The 27,268-nt window shown below is 45.4% G+C and overlaps 1 protein-coding gene across 1 annotated transcript in view; it reads left to right on the top strand.

Moving 5' to 3' along the window:
* The first annotated feature begins 6,316 nt into the window (after nt 1-6,316).
* Nucleotides 6,317-27,268, top strand: part of hs3st3l (heparan sulfate (glucosamine) 3-O-sulfotransferase 3-like) — a 147,459-nt gene continuing 126,507 nt past the window's right edge. The window contains exon 1 of the mRNA XM_072558252.1: nt 6,317-7,316. Within this exon, the coding sequence (XP_072414353.1) occupies nt 6,796-7,316 (521 nt within the window). The 5' untranslated portion in view covers nt 6,317-6,795. The remainder of the gene's footprint in view (nt 7,317-27,268) is intronic.

Here is a 27,268-nt window from a genome sequence, read left to right on the forward strand (position 1 = left end):
AGATTAGTTTTTGATTAGTTTCTGACAATTTGTGGCTGCCTGGCGACACTCTCTGATTAGTTCCTGGGCAGGGGGAGAATTTGGATGCTTATAATAGAGAGAGAGAAACCCCTGGGCTGGTGAAAAGCCAGATTCTGTGTCTCTGTCTCTGTGCAGAAAAATTATCTGAAGCCGGAAGAAAGCCACTTATTTATTCCCACCAGTAGCTGCAAGCTGTTGCCTTTAGCCTGTAACTTTATGTTTTCAGTTTATTCATCAAAGAAAGAGCCTGGAGAAAGCAGACCAAGGTCCTGGGAAACAAAAGGAACATTGCATTAAACCCTGTGGAGTTTTTTGTTCTTTCACAGGATGTGGGCACCTCTGGCTAGGCCTGCATTTATTGCCCATCCCTAATTGCCCAGAGGGCAGTTAAGAGTCAACCACATTGCTGTGAGTTTGGAGTCATGTGTAGGGCAGACCAGGCAATGATAACAAGTTCCTTCCTTAAAGGGGCATTAGTGAACCAAATGAGTTCTTCCCCAAACAAATTGCTTCATGGTGATCGTTGCACTCTTAATATCAGATTTTTATGAAATTCAAATTCCGTCGCTGGAATTGAACCTGCATCCCCAGAATATTATCTTGGTCTCTGGATTAACAACCTAACACCAATAACTCTAAGCCATTGCCTTTCTTGATACTATCAGCCTGTGTTTCCAATACTTTTTCCAATGCACCCATAATACTGACGTTTGTCTGTCTGTCAGTCTGTAAGCATGAGCAGAGTTCCAAAGGGAGTTAGATGGAGTTACAAGTTTCTTTAGAGACTTGATTATCTACTAAAGCTAGAACTTTACTTGTGATGAACAGTAGTGCTTGTTAACTATAGCAGCTTTGGTGATGATAAACTGGGGACTTTGATTAAATCAATGACTTTCATGGTGACCCCAGGGTAGTGGGTCTCGAGAATCAGCCATTTTCCTGAGTGAGTCAAAACAGAAACGTGAAATAGCTTATTACCTGACAGTTAAGATGATAAGATGAACTAGTTTCAGATGGTTAGTTACATTGACTCTCGATACTAGATGTTGGTATTTCCTCAGAGATAGGAACATGGCTGTAGACTGTAGACAGTAGAACTATCAATGGATTAACTCCTTCCCGAGACAATCATTTATATATCAGTGACCGAAGCAATTCCAAAGTTTCTGAGTTAATCCTGTGAAGCTGTTTTATGCAACACAGCCTCACCATGTTAAAAAAACTCTATGCGCAGGTTTTTGGCAGAGGCCTTAACCTCACTGGGCAACTTATAGCACCTTGTGGGCTTATGCTTAAAATGTCGACTCTCCTGCTCCTCAGATGCTGCCTGACCAGCTGTACTTTTCCAGCGCCATACTTTTAGACTCTGATCTCCAGCATGTGCGGTCCTCACTTTCTCCCTGTTATAGTGCTATGTCAGCAACACCCTGCATCCTGGAGAAGTAATAATGGGGAACAAAGAAAGATTGGTACTTTGCATCAGTCTTCACAGTGGAAGACACCAGCAGCATACCAGAACTTCAAGAGGGACAGGGGGCAGAGGTGAGTGTCTTGGTCATCACTAAGGAGAAGATGCTGAAAAGTCTGAAGGTGGATAAATCACTCAGGCTGGATGGATGACACCCCAGGGTTTGGAAGGAGATAAATGAGGAGATTGTGGTGGTGAGTTTTCAGGAATCAATAGAGTCAGGGAAGATCCCAGTTAACTCAAAACTGGCTAAGGTAACACCGCTGTTTAAGAATATATTATTGTCTGGTTAGCTTGACCTCATATGTTGGCAAGATTTTGGAGTCCATTATTAAGGATAAGATTATGTAGTACTTGGAAGTGCATAGTAATATAGGGCTGAGTCAGCACAGCTTCTTCAAGGGGAGGTCATGCCTGAAAAATCTGTTAGAATTCTTTGAGGTGATAGTGAGGAAGGAGAGTTAGATGAAGGAGAGCCAGTGGATGAGATATATTTGGATTTCTAGAAGGCCTTTAACAAGACACCACATAGGAGACAGCTAAATAAGAGAAGAGCCCATGATGTTAGAGACAAGGTGCTGGCATTGAATAGAGGATTGGTTGAGTGGCAGAAAGCAAAGATTAGGGATAATGGGGTCTTTTATAATATGGCAGCCATTGACTAGTGGAGTTCTGCAGGGATCAGTTTTGGGACCACAACTATTCATGTTATGCATTCACGATCTGGATAAAGGAACTGAGGACATTGTTGCTCAGTGTGTAGTTGACACGAAGGTAAATGGATGGACAGGTAGTGTTGAAATATTGTGAGCAGTTTTGAGCCCCGTACCTAAGGAAGGATGTGCTGGCATTAGAGGGGTCTATAAGAATAATCCTGGGGAGGAAGGAGGATGTCATATGAGCACCGGTTGAGGACTCTGGGTCTGTACTCAATGGAGTTCAGAAGGATGAGGGGAGATCTCATTGAAACTTACAGAATACTGAGAGATCTGGATAAAGTGGACATGGAGATGATGCTTCCAACAGTAAAGGAGACTAGGACCTGAGGACCCAGTCTCAGAGGGAAGTGAAGACCCTTTAGAACTGAGATGAGAAGGAATTTCTTCATCCAGAGATTGGTGATTCTGTGGAACTCATTGCCAGAGAAGGTTGTGGAGGCCGAGTCATTGAGTATATTTCAGATAGAGGTAGATAGGTGGTTGATTGGTAAGGGGATCAAGGGTAATGGGGAGAAGGCAGGAGAATGGGATTGAGAAATATATCGGCCATGATTGAATGGCGGAACAGACTTAATGGGCCTAATTCTTCTTCTATATCTTATTGTCTGCCAGTCCCTAGGGTTTCCTCTACATGTAAGGCTGCAATTCTATCCTCAGCTCTCTGACTCCTCATGAAGTTGTCAGTTCCTGCAGTGAGAGAGTTCAGAGTGTGAGGAATTGACTGATTGCAAAGGATGGAGTCTTGACATTTTTGGATGGGGACTGTGGGGAACACCAGGTTGCAATTGAAAGAAAAGCAAGGAAGCCTTGTATTTATAATTATACTTTTCCCAACCCGCAGCCATCTCAAAGTGCTTTGCAATCAGAGACGTGTGGTCGCTTTTGCAATGTTGGAAACACAGCTGCAAGCAAATGCCCGCAGTCAGTGAAAAGCAGAACTCTGTGGAAATCTCAAATAAAACCAGAAAATGCTAGAGAAACTCGGCAGGGCTTGGCAACATCTGTGGAGAGAGAAACAGATCTGGAAGAGCACACTTTCAGACAGTGGGAGGAAACCCATGTGGATACGAATGTGCAACCTCCACACAGACAGTCACCCAAGGCTGGAATCAAACCCTGGTCCCCAGCGCTGTGAGGCAGCAGTGCTAACCGCTGAGCCACTATGCTGACCCCAGTCTTGACTTCTTGTCTGCCAGCCCTTGAATGATATTTAAGACCTGGACTTTGTGATTTTGAGCCAATTGTGTGAACAACTGAGCTAGCAGTATGCTACTCAAGTGCATGTGAGCTATGTCTGCTGCAATGAAGATTTGAGGAGCAGGCTGGAGAGGGAGAGAAATGTGGGTCACAAAAGAGATATGTCAGTCAAAAGAATGATGTGCCAAGTTGGTGAGAGAATGAGTGATGGCTGCTTGCTCTGAGGTTCAATTTACCAGAGGTCATTGAAACGATTCTGACATCGATTTTTATTTAATCACTCACAGGATGTGGGCATCACTGGCCAGGTCGGGATTTATTACCCATCCTTAATTGCCCAGAGGGCAGTTAAGAGTCAATCACATTACTGTGGGTCCGGAGTCACATGTCGACCTGACCAGATAGAAAACAAAATCAGAAGTTGCTGGAAAAAAAACTCAGCAGATCTGGCAGTCTCTCTGGAGTGAAATCAGAATTACCATTTCAGGTCCTGTGACCCTTCTTCCGTTTCTGATTTCCAGCACCTGCACTTCTTTTTGAACCAGGTGGGTTTTTCCCAGTAAATGACTATAATTTCATGGTCATCATTATTAGAACCTTAATTTCAAATTCTTCGACTGACACTATCTGGCATGGTGGGATTTGAGATTAGAGCGGTGCTGGAAATACACATCGGGTCAGGCAGCATCCGAGGGTTAGGAAAATCAATGTGTAGGGTAGGAGCCCTACACTCCTGATGAAGAGCTTTTGCCTGAAATGTCGATTTTCCTGCTCCTCGGATGCTGCCTTTTCCTGCTGTGCATTTCCTACACCACTCTAATCTTGACTCTAATCTCCAGCATCTGCAGTCCTCACTTTCCCTTTTGGTGGGATTTGAACCCAGGTCCCAAGAACATTAGCTAAGTTTCTGGATTTACAGTGTAGCAATAAGACCACTTGGTCATTGCCTCCTCAATCCAGGTGCTGGGAGTTCCCGCCCATTGCACAGAGCCCCTTTCCAACTTGAGATCTGCTTGGGTGAGTCCATCTTGCTCCTCCTGCTGTCCTCTGAAGCCCACTTCCCTCACTGCCAGAGTAATGACAAAAAGCCCTCTCCTCTTGTCCCCCAACTCCACCTGCCAGGCACTTTGAAACTCCACCCTGACATTACATTCTCCCTCTGAACAGTTGCCGTTATTGTGAATCCAGGTGGAGTTCCTGTCAAAATTCCTCCTTTACGCACCTTTCAGCTTGCGGTCTAAAAACATATTATCAAGCTGAAATGTTAACTTCTTTCTCAGGGACCCTGCCACACCTACTGAGTCTTTTTTTTCCAGCATTGTTTCAAAATACAGATTTCAGATTTCCAGCAGCCACAGTCTTATGCTTTTGTATCCAACCATCACATCTGTTTCTGTTTGCATCCACATTGGCCCATTTGGTGTCAACAAAACAATCTTCTGTCATCTCGTGTTAGCACTTTAAAAAAGAAAGATTTATTTTCTGGATTTCAGTGAAGAATAATCCTTTGAAATTTCTGTCACACATAGTCAGGGTGGTTAAGAAAGCATTTAGTATGCTTGCTTCATTCCTTCATTGAGTATAGGAGTTGGGACTCATGTATGGGATATTGGCCAGGCCTCTCCTGGAGTATTGTGTGCAGTTTTGGTCTCCCCATTATAGGAAGGATATTACTAACCTGGTGAGCATTCAGAAAAGATTTACCAGAATATTGCTGGGAATGAGTTATAAGGAGAGGCTGGCTAGGCATGGGCAGCATGGTGGCACAGTGGTTAGCACTACTGCCTCACAGCGCCAGCCACCTGGGTTCAACTCCTGCCTCAGGCAACTGTCTGTGTGGAGTTTGCACATTCTCCTCTTGTCTGCGTGGGTTTCCTCTGGGTGCTCTGGTTTCCTTCCACTGTCCAAAAATGTGCAGGTCAGGTGAATTGGCCATGCTAAATTGCCCGTAGTGTTAGGTGCAGAGGGAAATGGGTTTGTGTGGATGCGCTTTGGCAGGTCGGTGTGGACTTGTTGGGCCAAAGGGCTTGTTCCCACACTGTAAGTAATCTAATCTATAAGGCTGGGACTTCTTTCACTGGAGCGTAGGAGGTTGACGGGTGACCTTATAGAAGTTTATAAAATCACGATGGTGAATAGCAAGGATCTTTTCCCTTGGGTGAGTTCAATATGAGGGGGAATATTTTAGGGTGAGAGGGGAAAGTATTAAAAAGGACATGAGGGGCAACCTTTTTACACAGAGAGTGGTTTATGTGTGGAATGAATTACCAGAGGAAGTGATGGATGCAGGTACAGTTGCAGCACTGAAAAGACTTTTGGATAAATTAATGAATGGGAAAGGTTTGGGTGGGGGGATATGGGCCAAACACGGGCAAGTGGGTTGAATTTAATTTGGGAACATTGGTTGGTGTGGATTTGACTGAAGGGTCTGCTTCCGTGTTGAATGACTATAATTCTGCAGATCATTTAATGAGAATCCCAGATGGATTCTGACGGTGACAGGAGTATTTTGAAAGTTTTCAGAGTCAATTTGCAGAAATACTTTTTTTCACAAAACCTCTTCATGTCACAACACATCCCTGTGGCAGGTGGGACTGAATCAGGGTCTTTGGCTCAGAAGTAGGAAGGCTACCAATTTCTACAAAAGGCCTGTCGAATAGCAATGCATGAGGGATTGGCTACGATTTGAACCCAGGACTCTCACATATAAAGATGTTGGTTAATATCAGATCCCTACACCAACCAAACAGCAGCTACTAAAAAACAGCACTCTAATCTAACAGCGACGAACAGGATACAGTGTAGACCCGCCTTCTCGGGGAGGTGTTGTCCAATTTAAATACCCACACCTCCAATCCGGCCTGACCCAATGAAAATAGGCTGGTCTGGTTGGGTCGGACGCAGTGTGGGAGACTCTGTGAATGAATGAATGAAAAGTTGCCGGTTGCCAGTTCCTCTGCAAGAGGAGGGGGTTAGAGAGCAGGGATGATGCGGGTCTGGAGGTGGTGTAAGAGAGAGGGAGATTAAACTCAGCATCACAGACAGCGAGAGAGAGAAAAGGGAAAGAGATTAAACTCAGCAACACAGAGCGGGAGGCAGAGTAAAGTCAGTATCACAGAGAGAGAGAGAGAAGGGAAAGAGATTAAACTCAGCATCACAGAGAGAGAGATTAAAGTCAGTATCACAGAGAGAGAGAGAGCATTTAAATTTTGCTCCACTTCCAACAGAGACCGGGAAGGGGTATTATATATTTTTAAAAAGCCCTAAACAGCCAAGAAACTGTGAACAGAGTGTGGCTGGGCGCTGGAAGAGTTGGCAGAGCAGCGGATATGGAATGATGGTGCCTAGTGCTGGCAGAAGAGGAGATGAAGGGGCACTGATGCCAGTGGGATGCCTGTGTTTTGCTCTGAGGGATGGGGTGTAGGAGCGAGCAGCGGCTCAGGCAGGTTCCTGCACACACTGCTCGCCATGTGCTCCGTGCTCAGTCTCTCCCTGATCTGCCTGTCTCTGCTCGCCGCCCGCTGTCACTCGCTGCCGCTAGACACCAGGAACCAGGAGGCGGTCTGCACCCACCAGCGGCCGGCACAAGGGATCCCGGGGCCGGACAGCACCTCCAGGCCGGCCGGACAGGAACCCTGGGCCGGCCAGGACGGCACGGAGTCACAGCAAGGCAGCGGAGCCCCGGAGGTGACCGGGCTGCCTCCTCTAGCCCCAGCTAACAGCACTGTCAAGGCGGGCAGCCGCTGGTGGGGCGCTCTCCGGCGGCTGCCTGAAGCTCTCATCATCGGAGTGAAGAAAGGAGGGACCCGGGCTCTGCTCGAGTTCATGCGGCTACACCCGAGTGTCCGGGCGCTGGGAGCCGAACCACACTTCTTCGATAGACACTACGGCAAAGGGCTCCAGTGGTACAGGTAAGGGCAAGCTCACCCACACACACACACACTCACTCACATACACACACACACACACACACACACACACACACACACACACACACTCACTCACACACACTCCAACACACACACACTCCAACACACACTCACTCACACACACACACACACTCACACACACTCACTCACATACACACACACACACACACACACACACTCACTCACACACACTCCAACACACACACACACACTCACTCACATACACACACACACACACACTCACTCACACACACTCCAACACACACACACTCCAACACACACTCACTCACACACCCACACACACACTCCAACACACACACTCCAACACACACACACTCACACACACTCACCCACACACACACACTCACCCACACACACACTCCAACACACACACACTCACACACACTCCAACACACACACACTCCAACACACACACTCACACTCCAACACACAGACACTCACACTCCAACACACTCACACTCACTCACACACACACTCACACTCACTCACACAAATTCACACACACTCACACACACACATTCACTTACACACACACACACTCCAACACACACACATACACTCACACACATATTCACACACACACACTCACAATCACACACTCACACTCATACACACACACTCACTCACACACACACATTCTCACACACACACTCACACACACACACACACGCATTCACTTACACACACTCACACACACACTCCAACACACACACACTCACGCACATACACACTCCAACACACACACACACACACACACACACTCACACACACACACTCAAACACACTCACATACACACACTCACTCACACATTCACACTCACACACACACACACACACACACTCACACACACTCACTCACACACACTCCAACACACACACACACCCACACTCACACTCCAACACACACACTCACACTCCAACACACACAGACACTCACACTCACACACACACACTCACACACCAACACACACACACTCTCACACTCCAACACACACACACTCACACACACACTCCAACACACACATACTCACACACACACTCCAACACACACATACTCACACAGTCACATACTATCACATACACCAACACACACACTGTCATATACAAACACTGTCACATAAGCCAACACACACACTGTCACATACACACACACTGCCACATACACCAACACACACACTGTCACACACACACATACTGTCACATACACCAACACACACTGTCACATACACCAACACACACACATGCTCATACTCACACACAGTCAGATACACCAACACATACACAGTCACACACACAGTCATACACACTCTCAAACACAGTCACATACACTCTGTCACACACACTGTCACATACACCAACACACAGTCACACACATCAACACTCCAACACACACCAACACACTCTCTCGCACACACACCAACAAACACACAGACACACACACAATCTCACATCCACCAACACACACTTTCACACAGTCACACTCATACACAGTCACACCCACACACAGTGACTCACACACTCGCGCACACATCAACATGCGCGCACACACACCATCACACACATACTCACGCCCAGCTCACCAACATACACATACAAATCCACTCCCTCAGACACACACAATATCACACTTTCTCTCTCTCACACGCTGACACAAACACACTTTCATACAGTATCTGTACCTCCCCTCAACTCACCATGACACACACACACTGACACAGCCCTGTACACGGAGAGAGCACAGCAGCGAGCAAACAGCTTCCCGGCGGAGAGATCTCTATTAGATTCTAGATCCCCTCTGAACGGCCTCCCACACACAGTCTTCATTCAGAAAGCAAGGTCCCAGATACCCTCTCGCCCAAGATGGGCTCCCAGATTGGGCAAATAATCAATATCTAGCAAACTCAGAGCAGCCGCGTCAAGTATCCAGAACACGCTCTCCCACTCTCATTGTGTCCCTCCCTCTCTGTGTCCCTCCCTCACACACTCAGTTTCACTCACACATGCACTCAGTCCCTCATACACAGACTCCCGGATACACAGACTCTCTCAGACTCTCCTTGACAAACTATGCCGATTGCCCAGAGGTGGAAAGGGCTGGGTTAAGTGTTACCAATACAGACGGGTCGCTATTTACGGGAAAATCTGCCCGAGTTATTAACCTGTGCCAGCAATGGTCCATATCCAGTGCTGCTGTATAATTTATCTGTTTGCAGTCTAACAAGCCCATTTATAGTCATTATCGGTGCTCATTTGTCTCTGTTTCTCTATTTATCATATCACATTATTACCTAGAGCTGTAAATTGTCTATTAATCTGTAAATATTGTTGTACAATCATTTACTGTGGGCGATCGATCTAACGGGATACAGCGATCCATACCATCTGTCTATATCTAGTTTCCTACCGCCTATGCTGTGATCTCATCAATCTCTCTGCCACCATCTCCATACAATATCCATCGGATTTTTCTCCTTCACCTCGCCACTCTCTTTCCCCAATCCGAACTACTCTTCCCTATCAGCTTGCTCTCTCTTTCTGACCGCGCTCTGAAATCTCTCTCTCAGATATCGCCCTGCTCTCGGCTACACCCTGGGATCTTTCCTCTCTCTTTCTAGCCTGGTACCCCCTGGCACTGCCCAGCTCACTCCAATCTTTTCTCACCCGCCCGGGACACTGGGCAAGTGGCAAACTCCCGAGAAATTGGGAAACCTGTCGGTTAGAGCCATTGCCTCTTGGACACATACTGTGCGGAAAAGGGAGAATTCCAATTGTCCACCTTTGTGCAGGCCATTGATATTAGAGCAAACTGGGTCAAATCTCTCTGATAAAGAAACACACCGTTCGGCCAGTCTGACAGTTTCTGGTGTTTAAACTCTCCAAGAGCCAGCTCCAGACCCTCAATATCTCACCCCACTCTCTTTCAGCATCTTTACTACAGGTTCACAACCTCATATATATCAAAACTGTTGGTGTCAGTTTCACACTGTTCCCCTCCAGCCTCCCTCCTCTCCCCCACTCCTTTTCAATTTCTCCCTCCCCCCACCTCCCCTCCCCAACCTCCCTTTCCTGCTCTCCGCACCTCCCATCTCCTCCTCTCCCTTCCTCTCCCTCTCCTCCCTCCCCACCTCCCTCTCCCCCACCTCCCTCACAGTTCTCCACCTCCCTCACCCTCTCTCCCCTCCTCTCCCTCTTCTATCTACCCCTCCCCAACCTCCTGCTTCTCCACCTCCCTCTGCCCTAACCTCCCTCTCTTGCTCTCTCCCCACCTCCCTCTCCCCCTTGCCTCACCTCCTTCCCCCACCCCATCCCCCTTTCCCTCTCTCCCCACCCTCCTCTTCCCCCTCACCTCTGTCTCCCCCTCCCACCACCTCAATCTTCTTCCCTTCACCCACCTCCCTCTCCCCTCACCTCACCTCCCTCTTCCCCCTCTCCCCTACCTCTCCCCCTCTCACCTCCCCCTCCCTCTCTCTCATCTGCTCCCTCCCCATCCTCTTTTCCCTCCCCTACCCTCTCTTTCCCCCTCACCATCCCTCGCTTTCCCCATCCCTTTCTTCCCCACTCTCCAACCCCCCTCTTCCCCCTCCCACCCCATCTTCCCCATCCCTCTTCCCCACCCCTCTTTTTCTCCCCTTTCCCCATCCCACGCTTCCACCCATTCCTCTCGAGATTTCACCCCATCCCCCCCTTTCCCCATCCTTCTTTCCCCTTTCCCCATCCCTCTTCCCCTCCCTCATCCTTTTCTTCCCCCACCTCCCCATCCCTCCTTCTCCTCCTCTCTCACTTTCCCCATCACCCACCTCCCTCTCTCCTTCCCTCTCTTTGTTTCTCTCTCACCTCCCAATCTTCCTTTCCCATCCTCCCTTATCCTGAAATCCCACACTGAGACAGTCCCCTCATTCCCACTTTTCCTCATCAACCTCTTCTGCTGCACTTCTCCAGCTGTGCAGAATGGATACCAACTCAACCGAGTAAAGGTCTTGGGGGGTGGAAACAATAAAAGTTGGAGATCACAGCAGGTCAGCCGCCCTCTGTGGAGAGAGAAAGAGCAAACAATTTGAGTGTAGACTTTTCATCCAAGCTGACATGAAGTGTAGAGGGGGCAGCATTTATGCTCTAGGTGGGGGTGGGGGAGGAGGGGGCAATGGAGGGCTGGTGGAGAAAAGATGTTGATTAGTTCAGGTTAAGTGATCAGAATGTGAGAATTGCAGAAGAATGGTGGGTCTGACTGCCAGACTGGAAAGAGCAGACAGTCCCACTGGGATTGGGGAGAGTGGAGACACTACATGGTGACAGAGAGTGTAATAAGTAATGCTCAAGGAAAGGGGGAGGAAAGGGTTCACAATCTGAAGGTGTTGAACTCAATATTGAGCCCCGAAGGTTGGAGAGTGCCTGGTCTGAAGATGAGATGTTATTGCTCCAGTTTGTGTTGCGATTTGCTGGAACACTGCAGCCAGCTAAGGACCGACACATGAAGGGCATGTGAACCGGATGCTGTGTTAAAATGGCCGACCACAGGAAGGTCAGGGTCATGGTTCCCACATGGACTGGAGGTATTCTGCAAAGCGGTCACCCAGTCTGCATTTGATCTCCACCGTGTGGTGCTGGAAAAGCACAGCAGGTCAAGGCAGCATCCGTGGAGCAGGAGAATTGATGTTTCAGGCATAAGCCCGAATACTTCATCAGAGAGGACCTATACCCAAAATGGTAAAAACAATGACTGCAGATGCTGGAAACCAGATTCTGGATTAGTGGTGCTGGAAGAGCACAGCAGTTCAGGCAGCATCCAAATAGCTTCGAAATCGACGTTTCGGGCAAAAGCCCTTCATCAGGAATAAAGGCAGTGAGCCCTGAAGCGTGGAGAGATAAGCTAGAGGAGGGTGGGGGTGGGGAGAAAGCAGCATAGACTACAATGGGTGAGTGGGGGAGGGGATGAAGGTGATAGGTCAAGGAGGAGAGGGTGGAGTGGATAGGTGGAAAAGAAGATAGGCAGGTAGGACAAGTCCGGGCAAGTCAAGGGGACAGTTACTGAGCTGGAAGTTTAGAACTAGGGTGAGGTGGGGGAAGGGGAAATGAGGAAACTGTTGAAGTCCACATTGATGCCCTGGGGTTGAAGTGTTCTGAGGCGGAAGATGAGGCGTTCTTCCTCCAGGCGTCTGGTGGTGAGGGAGCAGCGGTGAAGGAGGCCCACGACCTCCATGTCCTCGGCAGAGTGGGAGGGGGAGTTGAAATGTTGGGCCACGGGGCGGTTTGGTTGATTGGTGCGGGTATCCCGGAGATGTTCCCTAAAGCGCTCTGCTAGGAGGCGCCCAGTCTCCCCAATGTAGAGGAGACCGCATCGGGAGCAACGGATGCAATAAATGATATTAGTGGATGTGCAAGTAAAATGTTGATTCTCCTGCTCCTCAAATGCTGCCTGGCCTGTTATGCTTTTCCAGCACCACTCTCTGGACTCTGATCTCCAGCATCTGCAGTCCTCACTTTCTCCCAGCATTTGAATTCTCCAGAGTAGGCCCCATTGGGGGCAGCAAATACAATATCCAATATTGGAAGAAGTAGAGGCTTCACCTGGAAAGACTGTTTGGACCCTTGGCGGATGAGCAGGGAGGAGGTGAAGGGGCAGGTGTTGAACCTTCTGCACTTCCACTCATTCCGTCTTAACACGCAATGAAAAGTGAGTGCCTGAGATTCTCCCAGTCACCAGGAGAAGCTGGAATGTGTAAATGGAGCAGATCACAGGGGGTGCTGGAAGTGCTCAGGGTTTATTATTGGTGGAGAAAACGCTAACAAAGCAGGCACATACAATCTGCCAACACCAGAGCGTGGAGCAAGGTGAACCCTCACTGACGTCCCCTTTAGATTTCGGGCTATTGCTTCTAATCAGAGCTGAGTGGAAATATTATGGGATGCCAATTGCAATCATCAAGACCAGATCACCCACAAACTGACAGGCAGCACATTGCCTGGAGTTTGACAATGACACTTAGCATCACACGGAACTGGAGATTTCACCAGGTCCTAACTGGGCTGTGGGCCTTTGCTACTGCATTTATATCCAGCATCATGCACGAGTCTGCCTCCTGACCAAACAAAACAAAACTACTCGCAGTTGTCCCAGTGTATTGATTTCAGCAAAGACTTGCATTATTGTTTAAAACCAGCGCCTCTTGTTTCATGTTTTACACACACACACACACAGAGTCATAATGCAGATGTCGCACTACCGTTTACTTGCCATTGGAAGGAGCTGCAATGCACTTCCTAGGCCCCTGCACGGTCTTACAGTTTCAGGTTGAGAAAGGAAAGCTCGATTTTGTTTTATAAATGATAAAAGATTTCACGACCTCATTCACAAGTTTAAAGCTGCCACATCGGCGCCATCTGGCGGTGTTTCCTCGTCTCATTTCGGCAGCTCTCAGCCGACTCACAGACTTGACCCCAGTCTGACTTTGTACAGGTGGCAAATGCGTCTTTCTTTTAAAAAATACTGTTCAAATAGTTCTCCACTTTTCTAGAAAGGAGAGGAAAACATGGGAACAAGGATGAGAGAAAAATAATGTGAATTAAAAAAAAAACAAATTGATTTGCTTGCTGTTAGAATGAACCCTCAAAGTGAGCTTTGCATATAAATATCAGTTCAACATTGTCATACAGTGATACAGCACGGAAACTAGTCCCCGCCAACCATGTTCCTAAACCAAAGTAATCCCACTTGATCGCATTTGGCCCGAATCCCGCCAAACATTTCTTGTTTAGGAACTTAGCCAAATGTCTTTTGAATGTTGTGACTGTACCTGTATCCCCCACTTTTTCTGGCAGTTCATTCCACACATAAATCATTCGGTTTAAAAAAAACAATTACCCCTCATGTCCGTTTTTAAAACTTTCTCCTTTCACCTTGAAAATATGCCCTCTAATTTTAAACTCCCCTACCCTAGGGAAAAGACTCTTAGTATTCACCTTACCTAGCCCCCTCCTGCTTCGTGAAAAATGTCTCAGTCTATTTTTACAACTCAAACCCTCCATTCCTGGCAACACCCTGGTAAATGTTTTATTTACCCTCTCCAATTTAATAATATCCTTTCTTTTGTTTTACCTTTGTTAATTGAAATTGTTTCCAATTTTACGAGCTAATTATTGAAAGTTCATTACAAAATCTATTATCACCTGTCCTAAAGTTAGAGCACACCAATAGAATAATTGGTGGAGCAGAAACTAGTTTATTTTTAACTAAAGATATGGTTCATTGCAACACACGCGCATAATCCTGATCTACAGTGCCAAGTTATTAACTGACTAATTGCTAAATCTCTATTACATGTGGAAAATTAGGGACAGCTGCCCTGTTATTAATCTGGAAAAAAAATGAAAGAAGATTGTTTTGCTTTTGACTTTCAACATGTCTGAGTTTAGTGCACTGCTCGACTGAATCAGGAGACTGAGTGAAGGGTTTGGTTAACTGAGAGGCGGGGAGAGGATGGTGGTAGTGGGTAGGAATGGCATGGGGACTGGGGAGAGGAACCAGCAGGAGAGCTGCTGTGGGCCAGCATCAGTATCTCTTAGCAACAGGCCTACAAAGGGGGATTGGCAGAGGCCCGGGGAGCAGATTTTTGGCACTTCAAAGTGGCTGTGTGTGTGGTGAGGAATCAGTGGGCATGTGCCATGTCAGTAGTAGGTGATTTTATGGAACATTGTCACGCCATATGGTGTCCTCCGAAGGATAATGAAACTCTTAGCACTTGGAGAAACAAAGCAGTTCATTACGGGGGAGTGCTGTGCCCTGTATGTCGAGGTTTATAAAATCATGAGGGGCATGGATAGAGTGGGGGATTTCAACATTACAGGACTTGGGTTTAAGGTGAGAGGAGAAAGATTTAAAAGGGACCAAAGGGGCAACTTTTTCACGCAGAGGGTGGTGCGTGTGTAGAATAAGCTGCCAGAAGAAGTGGTGGCGACTGATAAAATTACAGCATTTAAAAGGCATCTGGATGGGTATCTAAAAAGGAAGGATTTAGAAGGAAATGGGCCAAGTGCTGGAAAATGGGACTAGATTAATTTAGGATATCTGTTTGGCATGGATGAGTTGGACTGAAGGATCTATTTCCGTGCTGTACATTCTAGAATGGAATAACGGTGAGTGCGGCAGAATGTTCATTCAAGTTTAATACCTGGATTTTCAAATTTTGATTAGATTTGGTGAGATGAAGGCATGGCCCCTCTTTCAGCTGCACTGTCATATGCTTGCACCAGTTCCACCCAAATTCTTTACTGTTGTGAAGATTGAAAATTGTCGTGATCCATCAGGGAAGGGCGGGAGAGTGAGGATGAAAAAGACATTTGAGAGCATGGGGCAGGGGAATGAGGAACTCTGCAAGTGAGAGGAGAAAGCGACTTTTCGTGTCAGAACCCGCGACCCCAGGATTTCAGCTCGTGACTCCACATGGGGTTCCTTATGGGAAGGCCTCTGCTGGAAGTCTCATATCTGCAGTGTGCAGCTGCTCTCAAAGTAATACGAAGAAATAAAACTTCTAAAAGTCCAAATTCACACCTGACTGTATAAATGAAATTTGTTCTTTCAAATCTATGCTGCACTCCCTCCAAAATCGTTAAATCCATTCCCAGAGTGTGGTGTCTAGAACTGATCACAATATTCCAGATGTGGCCTAAAAATAGCATTGTTCTGCTGAAACCCTGTGACCGATGGATCTCAGTATAATGCCCTCCCAACTGAGCTATTTCAGCATTATAGTAGAGATGTAACTTGTTCCCCATTGTATCCTTTAGATATACAGGGCAGCATTCCAAAAGCTTTATCATCTTCAGTTCATGACATTTTTTTGATCTATATATCCAGACCTTTACTATTTGTAGCTTCTCACCAGGTAGGAAGTTTCTTTTCCTACCTTTATGAGGTCCAAAGTGAATGACCTTCCAGTTGCCCAACAATGAAATCCATTAGCCATAGCTTTGCATGTTCTCTTACTATATCTGTATGTGAATATACCTGTGAACATATGAACTGGGAGCTGGAGTAGGTCAATTGCCTCCTGAGCCTGTGACCACAATCTCATCTACTCTTAAAAGCAAACATATCTCTTTATAATTTTATGCTCCCAAGTACATGACTTCTACCAGCACTTATCTTTGTTCATCAGAGGTTTGACTTTAAGACTCTTTCTCTAAAAAGTAATGTGAACAGTTGAGATCCGAAAGCCCATTATCCTAGGATATCACTAGTCACATCCTGACATTTACAGTAGCTGCTCGCTATTTGCTCTCTGTCTCTTGCCACTCAGCCAATTTCATAACCAGGTTAATAGCTTGCCTTCAATTTCATAGACTTCAATTTCATCTAACAGTCTTTATTTAGAAACTTTACTAAATGCTTTTTGAAAATCAATATCAATGCTATCCATAGACATTGTTCTGACTGCTACTTTAAACACTACTACAAAAAATTCAGTGAAGCAAGTTTTACTTATTGATGAGCTATGCTGACCTGAGGTTTGCACGGGTTTGGATAAAGGTCTACTATCCATTATGGACTACAGTGGGGAAATACATTTATCAATCAAATGTGAAGTTTGTTTGGTTATTTTAACTGTGATAAAGAACAATGTGGATATGTTGTAATAACCCAAAACACTGCTTTAGTCTTGGATTGAAACCGAAAATGCTTAGGGGACTTGACAGTGTAGATACAGTAAGTTTGTTTTCCCTTGTGGGAAAGTCTAGGACCAGAGAGCATAATCTCAGGATATGGGATTGTGCATTTAAAACAAAGTTGAGGAGGAATTTCTTCAGAGGGTAGTAAATCTGTGGAATTCTTTACCACAGAGGGCTATTGAGGTAGGGTCTTTAAGTAAGGCTGAGATAGATTTCCAATCATTCAGGGAATCAAGGGATGTAGGGTAAAGGCAAGCAAGTGGAGTTGTGTTTTACTGGATAAGTCAAGATCACATTGAGCAGAGAGCAGACTCGATGGGTCGAACAGCCTACTTCTGCTCCTGGGCCTTGTGGTCTTATGAAGTGAGACCACTGATAATGATTATGTATGGGCATTTAACGGGCGGTGGGGGGGGGTGGGGGAGGAGGGTGGCGAGGAAGGGAGTGAAGGAGGGCAACAGTGTCTAGCTGCTGTGACACCTTGTATAATAATATTACAAACAGTGTGTGAGATGATTGTAAGAGAATTGATAATGTGGAGCCTATGTGTGAGAGTGCCATCCAAGCTTATCGGGTCGTTATTTTTAACCAACCTGTTCATAAATCTTATTCTCCACCTCTGGAGTAGTTGAGACTTGTACCCAGGCCTCCTGGTTTTAATATTGATACCTTACCCTCTATGCACCATATATACCCTCTATGTAGGGCATGACTTACCCATATATGATGGGCAACTGTCATCGCACAATTCATTCTTATTTTGAACAAGGAATAAGTTCAGATAATTTGTTGAACCTTCTTAGGATTGATGATTTAAACAGCAAACTTCTTTCTGAATTAGCTTCTAGTCAAAGCAAACCAGGACCATGTGGTGAAAAGTTTAATCTCCCATCGACTTTTTAATCTTGCTTGGAGATTGTGATTTATACCAGCGTAGGATGGAAAATTAACATCTCCCAGTTGGAGATCCTATTTTTACATGATTGTGTTACTGTGCAGAGGATGTGTCTATGCTGAATGTGAAATTCATGCAAATGCTCCCACTCTTTGTGTGTATTGGTAAAATATTGGTTTTGTCTCTGTGTGTTTATACATAGCTCTCTCATTATCTATCCCATCGTTTTTATCAACGTACATATTGTAGAGCTACACACATAATATATTTATCTCTATCACCTGTCATCTAAATAGCCCATCTCACATACAGAGAACTCCTGAAGGAACTTTGTCAGAGTGTAACCGTACTGTGCTAAAGAAGGATAATTGACCATAAACCTGTTCAAGGAAGTATATTTTTAAAGCAGGTTAGAGAATAAGAATTGGGAGAGGTTGGAGTTGTAGGGTGCAGGATAATTCCAGAGCTTGTAGCCTAGATGAACAGCTGCTAATGTTGGGAACAAAGATGGGTAGAATCACAGAGTCATAGAGATATACAGCATAGAATCAATCTCTATGGTCCAACTTGTCCCTGCCGACCAGATATCCCATCCTAATCTAGTCCCATCTGCCAGCACTTAGTCCATATCTCTCTAAACCCTTCATATATCCATCCAGTTGTCATTTAAATATTGTAATTGTACCAGCTTCCACCACTTCCTCGGGCAGCTCATTCCGTACATGCTCCACCTTTTGCATGAAACGGTCGCTCTTTAGGTCCCTTTTATTTTTTATATCTTTCTGCTCTCACCTTAATCCTATGCCATCTAGTCCTGGACTCCCCCAGCCCAGGAAAAGACCTTGCCTATTTACCCTATCCATGCCCTTCATGATTTTTATAATCCTCGATAAGGTCACCTCTCAGCCTCCAACACTCCAGGGAAAACAGCCCCTTTCCAAGTTTCACAACATCTTTCTTATAGCAGGGAGACCAGAATTGCGCACAACATTCCAAAAGTGGCCTAACCAATGTCCTGCACAGCCACAACATGACCTCCTAACTCCTGTACTCAATGCTCTAACTAATAAAGGAAAGCATACTAAATGCCTTCTTCACTGTCCTATCTACCTGCGAATCTACTTTCAAGGAGATATGAACCTGTGCTCCAAGGTCTCTTTATTCAGCAACAGTCCCCAGGGCCTTACCATTAAGTGTATAAGTCCTGCCCTGATTTGCCTTTCCAAAATGCAGCACCTCACATTTATCTAAATTAAACTCCATCTGCCACTCCTCAGCCCACTGGCCCATCTGATCAAGATCTTGTTGTACTCTAAGGTAACTTTCTTCACTGTCCACTACATCTCCAATTTTGGTGTCATCTGCAAACTTACTAACTATATCTCCTGTGTTCACATCACATCATTTATATAAATGACGAAAAGCAGTGGACCCAGCACTACTCCTTGTGGCACTCCACTGGTCACAGGCCTCCAGTCTGAAAACCAACCCTCTACTACCACCATCTGTCTTCTACCTTCGAGCCAGTTCTGCATCCAATTGACTAGTTCTCTGAGTAGGAGGATTTAGTTGGAGAAATGCAGAGTTCTGAGTGTTATGGGCTGGAGGATGTTAGAGGTAAAGAGGGATAATCCTGTGATGGGATTGGGACATGTGACTGAAAATTTTAAAATCGAGGCCTGTCATTTGGGAGACACTGTGAGTCGATGAGCACAGAGGTGATGTGGGTGCAAGTGGGTTATTGTCTGTACGTTACTTTTTGACCGCTTGGGTCACCCTTGCCAACAATATTCACTTCTATTGGCACCAACGAATACCAATAGTCTGGGACAGCTATTTCCTCAGTCTGTGTATAATTTACAGATCACAATTGGGCAGACATCAAATCCTTCTCACATGACAGAGCGAAGTTTTATTACCAAATTCTAAAAAAAAATGACATTCCTCTAGCTTCATTTCTGAGGCAGTTGACTGGTGTTGCAGTTCTTGTGAAATTTGCTCCTCTGAGACATGATATCAATGTGTCCATTGTAAAGGTTCCTGTTTGTGATTTTGTTGCAATATCAAGCAGTGAATCTTTGTGGGTTATTTTTATGTCAGCAGAGATTGAGAATTATTTTACCTTCAGTCCAACTGGCCTGACACTTAAAACTTTGACCATGTTAAGTATCTTGAGTCTCTCTATATTCATCTCACCTCAATAAGTAGCATGTTCACCAATTGTTGTGTTCTATAACCACTAGGAACGGGCCTTGAACCGGCCATCATGAAGATCACCAGCTTTTGCATCCTAACATCGCCTATTTCCACCTATTGCCCCAATCCAAATACTGTTGAAACTCTCTCCCATTATTTGCCACCTCCAAATAGTTTCAACAATCTCTTAGCCAGTTTCCTATCAAACATCTTTCCCAGAACCATGGTTCATCCAAACTTCTGCTATCCCGCATTATACCTCACACATCCCATGGCTCAGATACCTTAATGTGGAAATGGCTGACATAACTGCCTCTGGAATCTGGTTCCGAATCCGGTCTGAATTGCTGGGGTGTAGGTCTTCTCTTTCTATTGGTAATATTGCCTCGACAACAACAAAGCTGGTTAACATTATTACCAGGATTTATATAGTGCCTTTACCTGGTAAAGCATCCCAAGGCACTTCACAGAACTTCACAACAAGTTTGATGGCAAGCTCTTTGGGCAACACAGTGGTGATTGTTTGGGTGGGATGCTCTTTGGAGGGTCAGGTGTGGACTTGATGGGCAGAATGGCCTGCTTATACACTGTAGGGATTCTATGATTGTAAGTCACATAAGAAACTATTAAGACAGATGACCGAAAGCTTCGTCAAAGAGTTAAGTTTTGGCAAATGTCTTCAAGGAAGAGAGGGAGAAGATTTGAAAGAATATTCAGTAATATAAGGGCTAGGTAGTTAAGGCACTGCCACCAATGGTGAAGAGATTAGAGTTGTAGACATGCAAAAAGCCAGAATTAGAAGGAGAGAGGCTTGCGAGGCGTGGCCTGGCAGAAAATGACATCTTCCAAGCGCAGCTGCGATAGGTTGTAGGTTCTCTGTGTAAAGTTATGTGTAACTCAATGTTGAATTCAGAGTTTCACTCAAAAGTTTGAAGAAAGAAAATGTATTTTTCCAACAAATGAGGTGAATCTGGAAGAGGGATGATGAAAAGTCTAAGTGTGTTTAAGCTGAAATCGTTATTTAGGGCAGAGAAGATTTCAGTGACAGTGTAAGAGAAGTGTCCAACAGTTTGCATTTTGGCATGGGATATGGGCTAGTGAAGTCGATGAGTTTTTAAAATCAATAGATAATAATTTCATAGACCCCATTATTAAAGTTAAGAATTAATAACTAATAGAATTCTATTCATTGCTGTGATGGGATTTGAATCCAAGTTGTCAAAGTATGAATTGAAGCATCTTAACTATTCAGGTGGCGTTACCACAATAACCTTCCTATAACCAGGTAGAGTAGGTGGGAAGAAATTACTAGAAGTGTTGTTATTCAAAGGGCACAGATAAAAGCAGGTGGGAAATGAGTTGAAACTTCTGTATCTTAGCAAGTTATGATCTACAATGGTCTGCCTCAAGGGATGGTGGAAGCAGATTTGATGGTGACTTTCAGAAGGTAATTGGATATACCCTCATAAAGGAAAATCTGCCAGACTAAAGGAAAAGAACTAGGGAATTGGACAAACTTGTGGACGCATTCAGGAAGCTGACATATTGACGAGCCAAAAGATATCCTTCTGACCTATCTGATTCTATTGTTTTCCGGCAGAAAATCCTCCCTGCGTTGGAGACGGCAGAGTAGTGCACCTGAGTATTTGTCTGTGTGACAGATTGTTTTACATCTGCAGTCAAGGAGATCGGCTCACCTGCTCCTCGATGTATTTTTCAGGAGCTGTCAGAGAGCTGGCAGAATTGTTAATGAAAGTGGGGAAATCAACACCTCGAGCACTGAGTCTACCCTGCACCAAATAAATTGCCTGATTTCTTAAAACAACAAACAATTAGCTTCAGTCCTCTGGAGTACTGTTTATCACCTTGTGAGCATTCCAATTACTTTGCTTGATAGCTAGAAAAACATCAGGACTAATGTGTTAAGTTGGGTCTCTCAAATCCTCTCCAAAATTGTATCCAGTTCAACCCTTGAATGATGTGAACACAATCTCAAAAAGAAACCTTGCATGTAATTCTCAAATTGTTTTGAATTGGCAACACTGTCGTCAAACACTGACAATTAAATCCAAGGCAGTGAGATTTGTATTTCCCCTTCTTTAACCTTCTGGTGTAATGGCTGTCTCCCTATTTAGGGGCTCGAGGCTCTGGGTCCAAACCCCATTTGTAGCTTGTCTGATCAAGTTAATTACAGCTTATTCTTTTCGGTTAATAATAACAAGGTTCCATTTCTTGCCCATGCCCAGCTGTCACTAAGAAATCCAGAGGTTGGACTTCTCCCTGAACCACTGCAGTGTGTGTGGTGATGTCGTAGAGTCATATAAAATGGAAACAGATCCTTCGGTTCAACTTGTCCACACCGACCACACATCCCAATCTGACCTAGACCCATTTGCCGGCATTTGGCCCTTTATCACTCTAAACCCTTCCTATTCATATACCCATCCAAATGCCTTTTAAATGTTGTAATTGTACCAGCCTCCACCACTTCCTCTGGCAGCTCATTCCATTCACGCACCACCCACTGTGTGAAAACCCCTCTCACCCTAAATCTATTCCCTCTAGTTCTTGATTCCCCCACCCCTGGGAAAAGACTTTGTGTATTTATCCTATCCATGCCCTTCATGATTTTACAAACCTCTATAAGGTCACCCCTCAGCCTCCGACACTTCAGGGAAAACAGCCCTAGCCTATTCAACCTCTCCCTATAGCTCAAATTCTCAGCGCCAGAGACCCGGGTTCAATTCCTGCCTCAGGCGACTGACTGTGTGGAGTTTGCACGTTCTCCCCGTGTCTGCGTGGGTTTCCTCCAGGTGCTCCGGTTTCCTCCCACAGTCCAAAGATGTGCAGGTCAGGTGAATTGGCCATGCTAAATTGCCCGTAGTGTTAGGTAAGGAGTAAATGTAGGGGTATGGGTGGATTGCGCTTCGGCGGGGCGGTGTGGACTTGTTGGGCTGAAGGGCCTGTTTCCACACTGTAAGTAATCTAATCTAATCTAAACCCTGGCAACATCCTTGTAAATCTTTTCTGAACCCTTTCACAACATCTTTCCTGTAGGAAGGAGACCAGAATTGCATGCAATATTCCAACAAAGGCTGAACCAATGTCCTGTACAGCCACAACATGACCTCCCAACTCCTGCACTCAATACACTGATCAATGAAAGAAAGCATATCAAGTGCCTTCTTCACTATCCTATCTACCTGTGACTCCGCTTTCAAGGAGCTATGAACCTGCACTCCAAGGTCTCTTTATTAAGCAACACTCCCTCGGATCTTACCATTAAGTGTATAAGTCCTGATAAGATTTGCTTTCCCAAAATGCAGCACCTCACATTTATCTAAATGAAACTCCATCTGCCACTTCTCAGCCCACTGGCCCATCTGATCAAGATCCCATTGTAATCTGAGGTAACCTTCTTCGCTGTCCACTACATCTCCAATTTTAGTGTCATCTGCAAACTTACTAACTGTACCTCTTATGCTCACATCCAAATCATTTATATAAATGATGAAAAGTAGTGGACCCAGCACCGATCCTTGTGGCACTCCACTGGTCACAGGCCTCCAGTCTGAAAAACAACCCTTCACCACCACCCTCTGCCTTCTACCTTTGAGCTAGTTCTGTAGTCACTGATGGAATGTCAAAGGCTTAACAACCAATTTGCACATGGCAAGTTTCCTTGGAAACATTCTGTACCACTAATAGGCTTGTATCATTTGTACATTCAGAGGAATATTGTGTTTCCATATTGGGGTCAGATGGAATGGTTATTGGTGTTGAAGGAATGATAATATATCTGAATGGTGTCTCTTTGGTGAGAAACAGGAAGGCTTGTATTATATAATATCTTTCATGATTTCAGAACATCTGCCAAAAAAGCTGTGTAGCCAGTAAACTGCAATACAGTTACTGTTGTAATGTGGTGGTTAATTTGTACACAGGAAGATCCAACAAATGAGGTAATTACCAGATGCTATCAGTAGCATTGCTTTGGAGAAAATATATTGGCTGGGAAACCAAGGAACACATTTGCTCTTTCTTTCAGTGATGTTTTTGTTTCACCTTGAGAGAGGAGACAGGACCTTGATTTAATCTTTATCCCAAAGTTGACCCTGCCAACCCACAGTGGAGCACTCCTTCCATCTGTCCTGGAGGATCAGCCTGCATTCTGGTGCTGGAATGTCTGAACTTGGACTTGAATCTTTGACCCAGAGGAGTGAGCGTGTGTTAACCTGTGAGCTAATGTTATCTGGAGGCCATGGTGTACCCACAACTTTGCTCCTTCTGTTCTTTAGCACCAGCTTACTGAGATGGGACTGTACTTCCATTGGTCAGGTTACTAGGATGTAGTTGTGGGCCCTTTTAGCCAGAGGCTGGAGTCTCAGGATGCTGATGCCTATTTGGTCTGGGGCTGGGGGCTTTCTAATTGTGGTAACCACCTGAGATTTTATTTCCATCATCTGTGTCTCTGACTGAGAACACATTGTTTGTAGAAAATGCTGAATTCCTATATTTGCCATCTGGCATTATTCCAATCATTGTACAGATTTCTGGTGTTACCTCCTCTCAGACTCCCACTCACACTCCTTTCTCCTACATTTTCTCACACTTGCCTCTCACTGAGTTTGGCGATTCCAGGTTTGCTGCATTATTATGGGCAGGATCAGTAACAGGCACCACGGGGACACTCTAGTCATTTAAATGTGTGGGTGTTTAATGAAACATTGCGTGTCCTGTGATAATTGCATCGTAAGTCACCCTGCAGCGACTGTTATTACCAAATTATATTTTGTAAAAGATTAAGGAATAAAGAGCACATTGCAAAGGACAAAGGAGTCATGGTATCCTTCTATCTGACAGTGGCTTTGGTACTGAGCAGTCTCCAGAAAGAAAAGGGAGAGAGGAATCTGGTGCATTCAATCCTGATCTTACAATAAAAGGCAATCGCTTATACCCGTGTGATAAATTTACACCAGAACCCCAGTGCTATAGCCTTCCCTATCTCAGTCACCTCCTCTAGCTGTACAACGTTCCCTGTCTCTGTAACCTCCTACAGCCCTCTCTCTGTAACCTCCTACATCCCTCGCTGTCCCTGTAACCTCCTCCAGCTTCACTCTCTCTCTAACCTCCTACAGCTGTTACTGTTCCTGTAACCTCCTACAGCCCTTACCTCTCTCCCTGTCTCTGTAACCTCCTACAGCCCTCTCTCTGCAACCTCCTACAGCCCTCACTGTCTCTGTAACCTCCCACAGCCCTCATTGTGTCTGTAAACCTCTATAGCCTTCACTGTCTCTGTAACCTCCTACAGCTCTCACTGCCTCTGTAACCTCCTACAGTCCTCACTCTCTCGCTAACCTCCTACAGCATTCACTGTCCCTGTAACCTCCTACAGCACTCCCTGTAACTTCCAGCCCTTTAGTCCACCTTGTCACTATAACTGACAGCCCACCTGATCTCTGGAACTTCCTCCAGCCCTTCACTCTTCTGAAGTCATCTGTAGCCCTCCGGATCTGGTCTCTTGAACATCCCTGATTTTCTTATCCTGATCACTGCAGCCATTGTGCTGAGGCATTGGATCTCTTAAACATTCACTTGAAGATTCTCTGCCAATCTACCTCTCTGCTCCCTCTTTACAATTCTCTTGGAAATCGAATTCTTTAACCAAGCTTCTGGTCATCTTACCGAACACCATCGTATGTGGCTTTGTGGCAAATTTTGTTTGCCAAACCCTCCTGTGACGTGCCTTGTGAGATTTTGGTTTATTAAAGGCTCTGTTGAGATACAAAACTGAAACAGCTAATGCCAGACATGCTCAGGTCAGACAGCATTGGTGAAGAAGACAGAGTCTGTGTTTTAGGTCAGTGACCATTTGTCAAAACTAGAAAAGGTTGCAGATGCACCAGATTATCACCAGATGCAGAGGAATCTGAAATATTGAGGACAATAACCTGGAGCTGACTGAGCACCCCCACCATTGCTCACCATCATTCTCACAATCACTCTCTCAGTTTATCAATGAGTAACACAGGTAGGTGACAGCTGCCTGTGGAACAGAGCCTCATTGTCAGCCAGCACCTTTCAAACAGCTAGAAAAGACATTGCAATTGAAAAGAGAAATATAATCCAGGTGTTTCTGCCTTCAGAAACTCAGCGGTTAGCACTGCTGCCTCACAGAACCAGAGACCTGGGTGTGTGTGGAGTTTTCATGTTCTCCCCGTGTCTGCATGGGTTTCCTCCAGGTGCTTCAGTTTCCTCCTACTGTGCAATGATGTGCAGACTAGGTGGATTGGCTATGGGAAATGTAGGACAATAGGAGTGGGTCACTCTTCGGATGTACGGTGTGGACTTCCATAGAATCCCTACAGTATGAAAATAGACCATTCGGCCCCACAAGTCCACACCAACCCTCCAAAGAGTATCTCACCCAGACCCAACTTCCTATCCTTTCCCTGTAGCCCCGCATTTCCCATGGCTAATGCACCTAAACCGATGAGCAATTTAGCATGACGAATTCACCTAACCTGCACATCTTTGGACTGTGGGAGGAAACTGGAGCACCTGGAGGAAACCTACACAGACATGGGGAGAACATGCAAACTCCACACCTGAGGTCAGAATCAAACCTGGGTCTCTGGTGCTGTGAGGTAACAGTGCTGACTACTGAGCCACTGTACCGTCCTTGATAGGTCAGATGGCCTGCTTCCACATTATAGGGATTCCATCACTCATGACCTGATCATTTCATTTATTCTGCACTGGAATCAACCATTGATGGATAAATAGATTATAATTTTTAATGACATCACTTAAACTTTGCTCCCTCCCCATCTACAAAGGCTTCAGTTTCTAACACACACATTAACCTCATTGACTTATTCTGAATTGACCAGTCCTCCCTCACTTTTTACTGTTTTATTTAATCTTGATTAGCACTTCACGCCATTCTTCCATTTTGCGTGAGTGATGTTTGCTAATTTAGCTTGTTTTTTTTAAGTAATTTCTTTATACCTTTCTGCCAAGGTCCCTAGCATGTTAGCACAGCAGTTAGGACTGCTGCCCCACAGTGCCAGGGACCACGGTTTGACTCCTTCCTTGGGCAACTATCTGGGAGGGATGCTCTCTGATGGGTTGGTGTGGACTTGATGGGCTGAATGGC

Source organism: Chiloscyllium punctatum, chromosome 39 (genome assembly GCF_047496795.1).
Source record: "Chiloscyllium punctatum isolate Juve2018m chromosome 39, sChiPun1.3, whole genome shotgun sequence".
Lineage (NCBI taxonomy): Eukaryota > Metazoa > Chordata > Chondrichthyes > Orectolobiformes > Hemiscylliidae > Chiloscyllium > Chiloscyllium punctatum.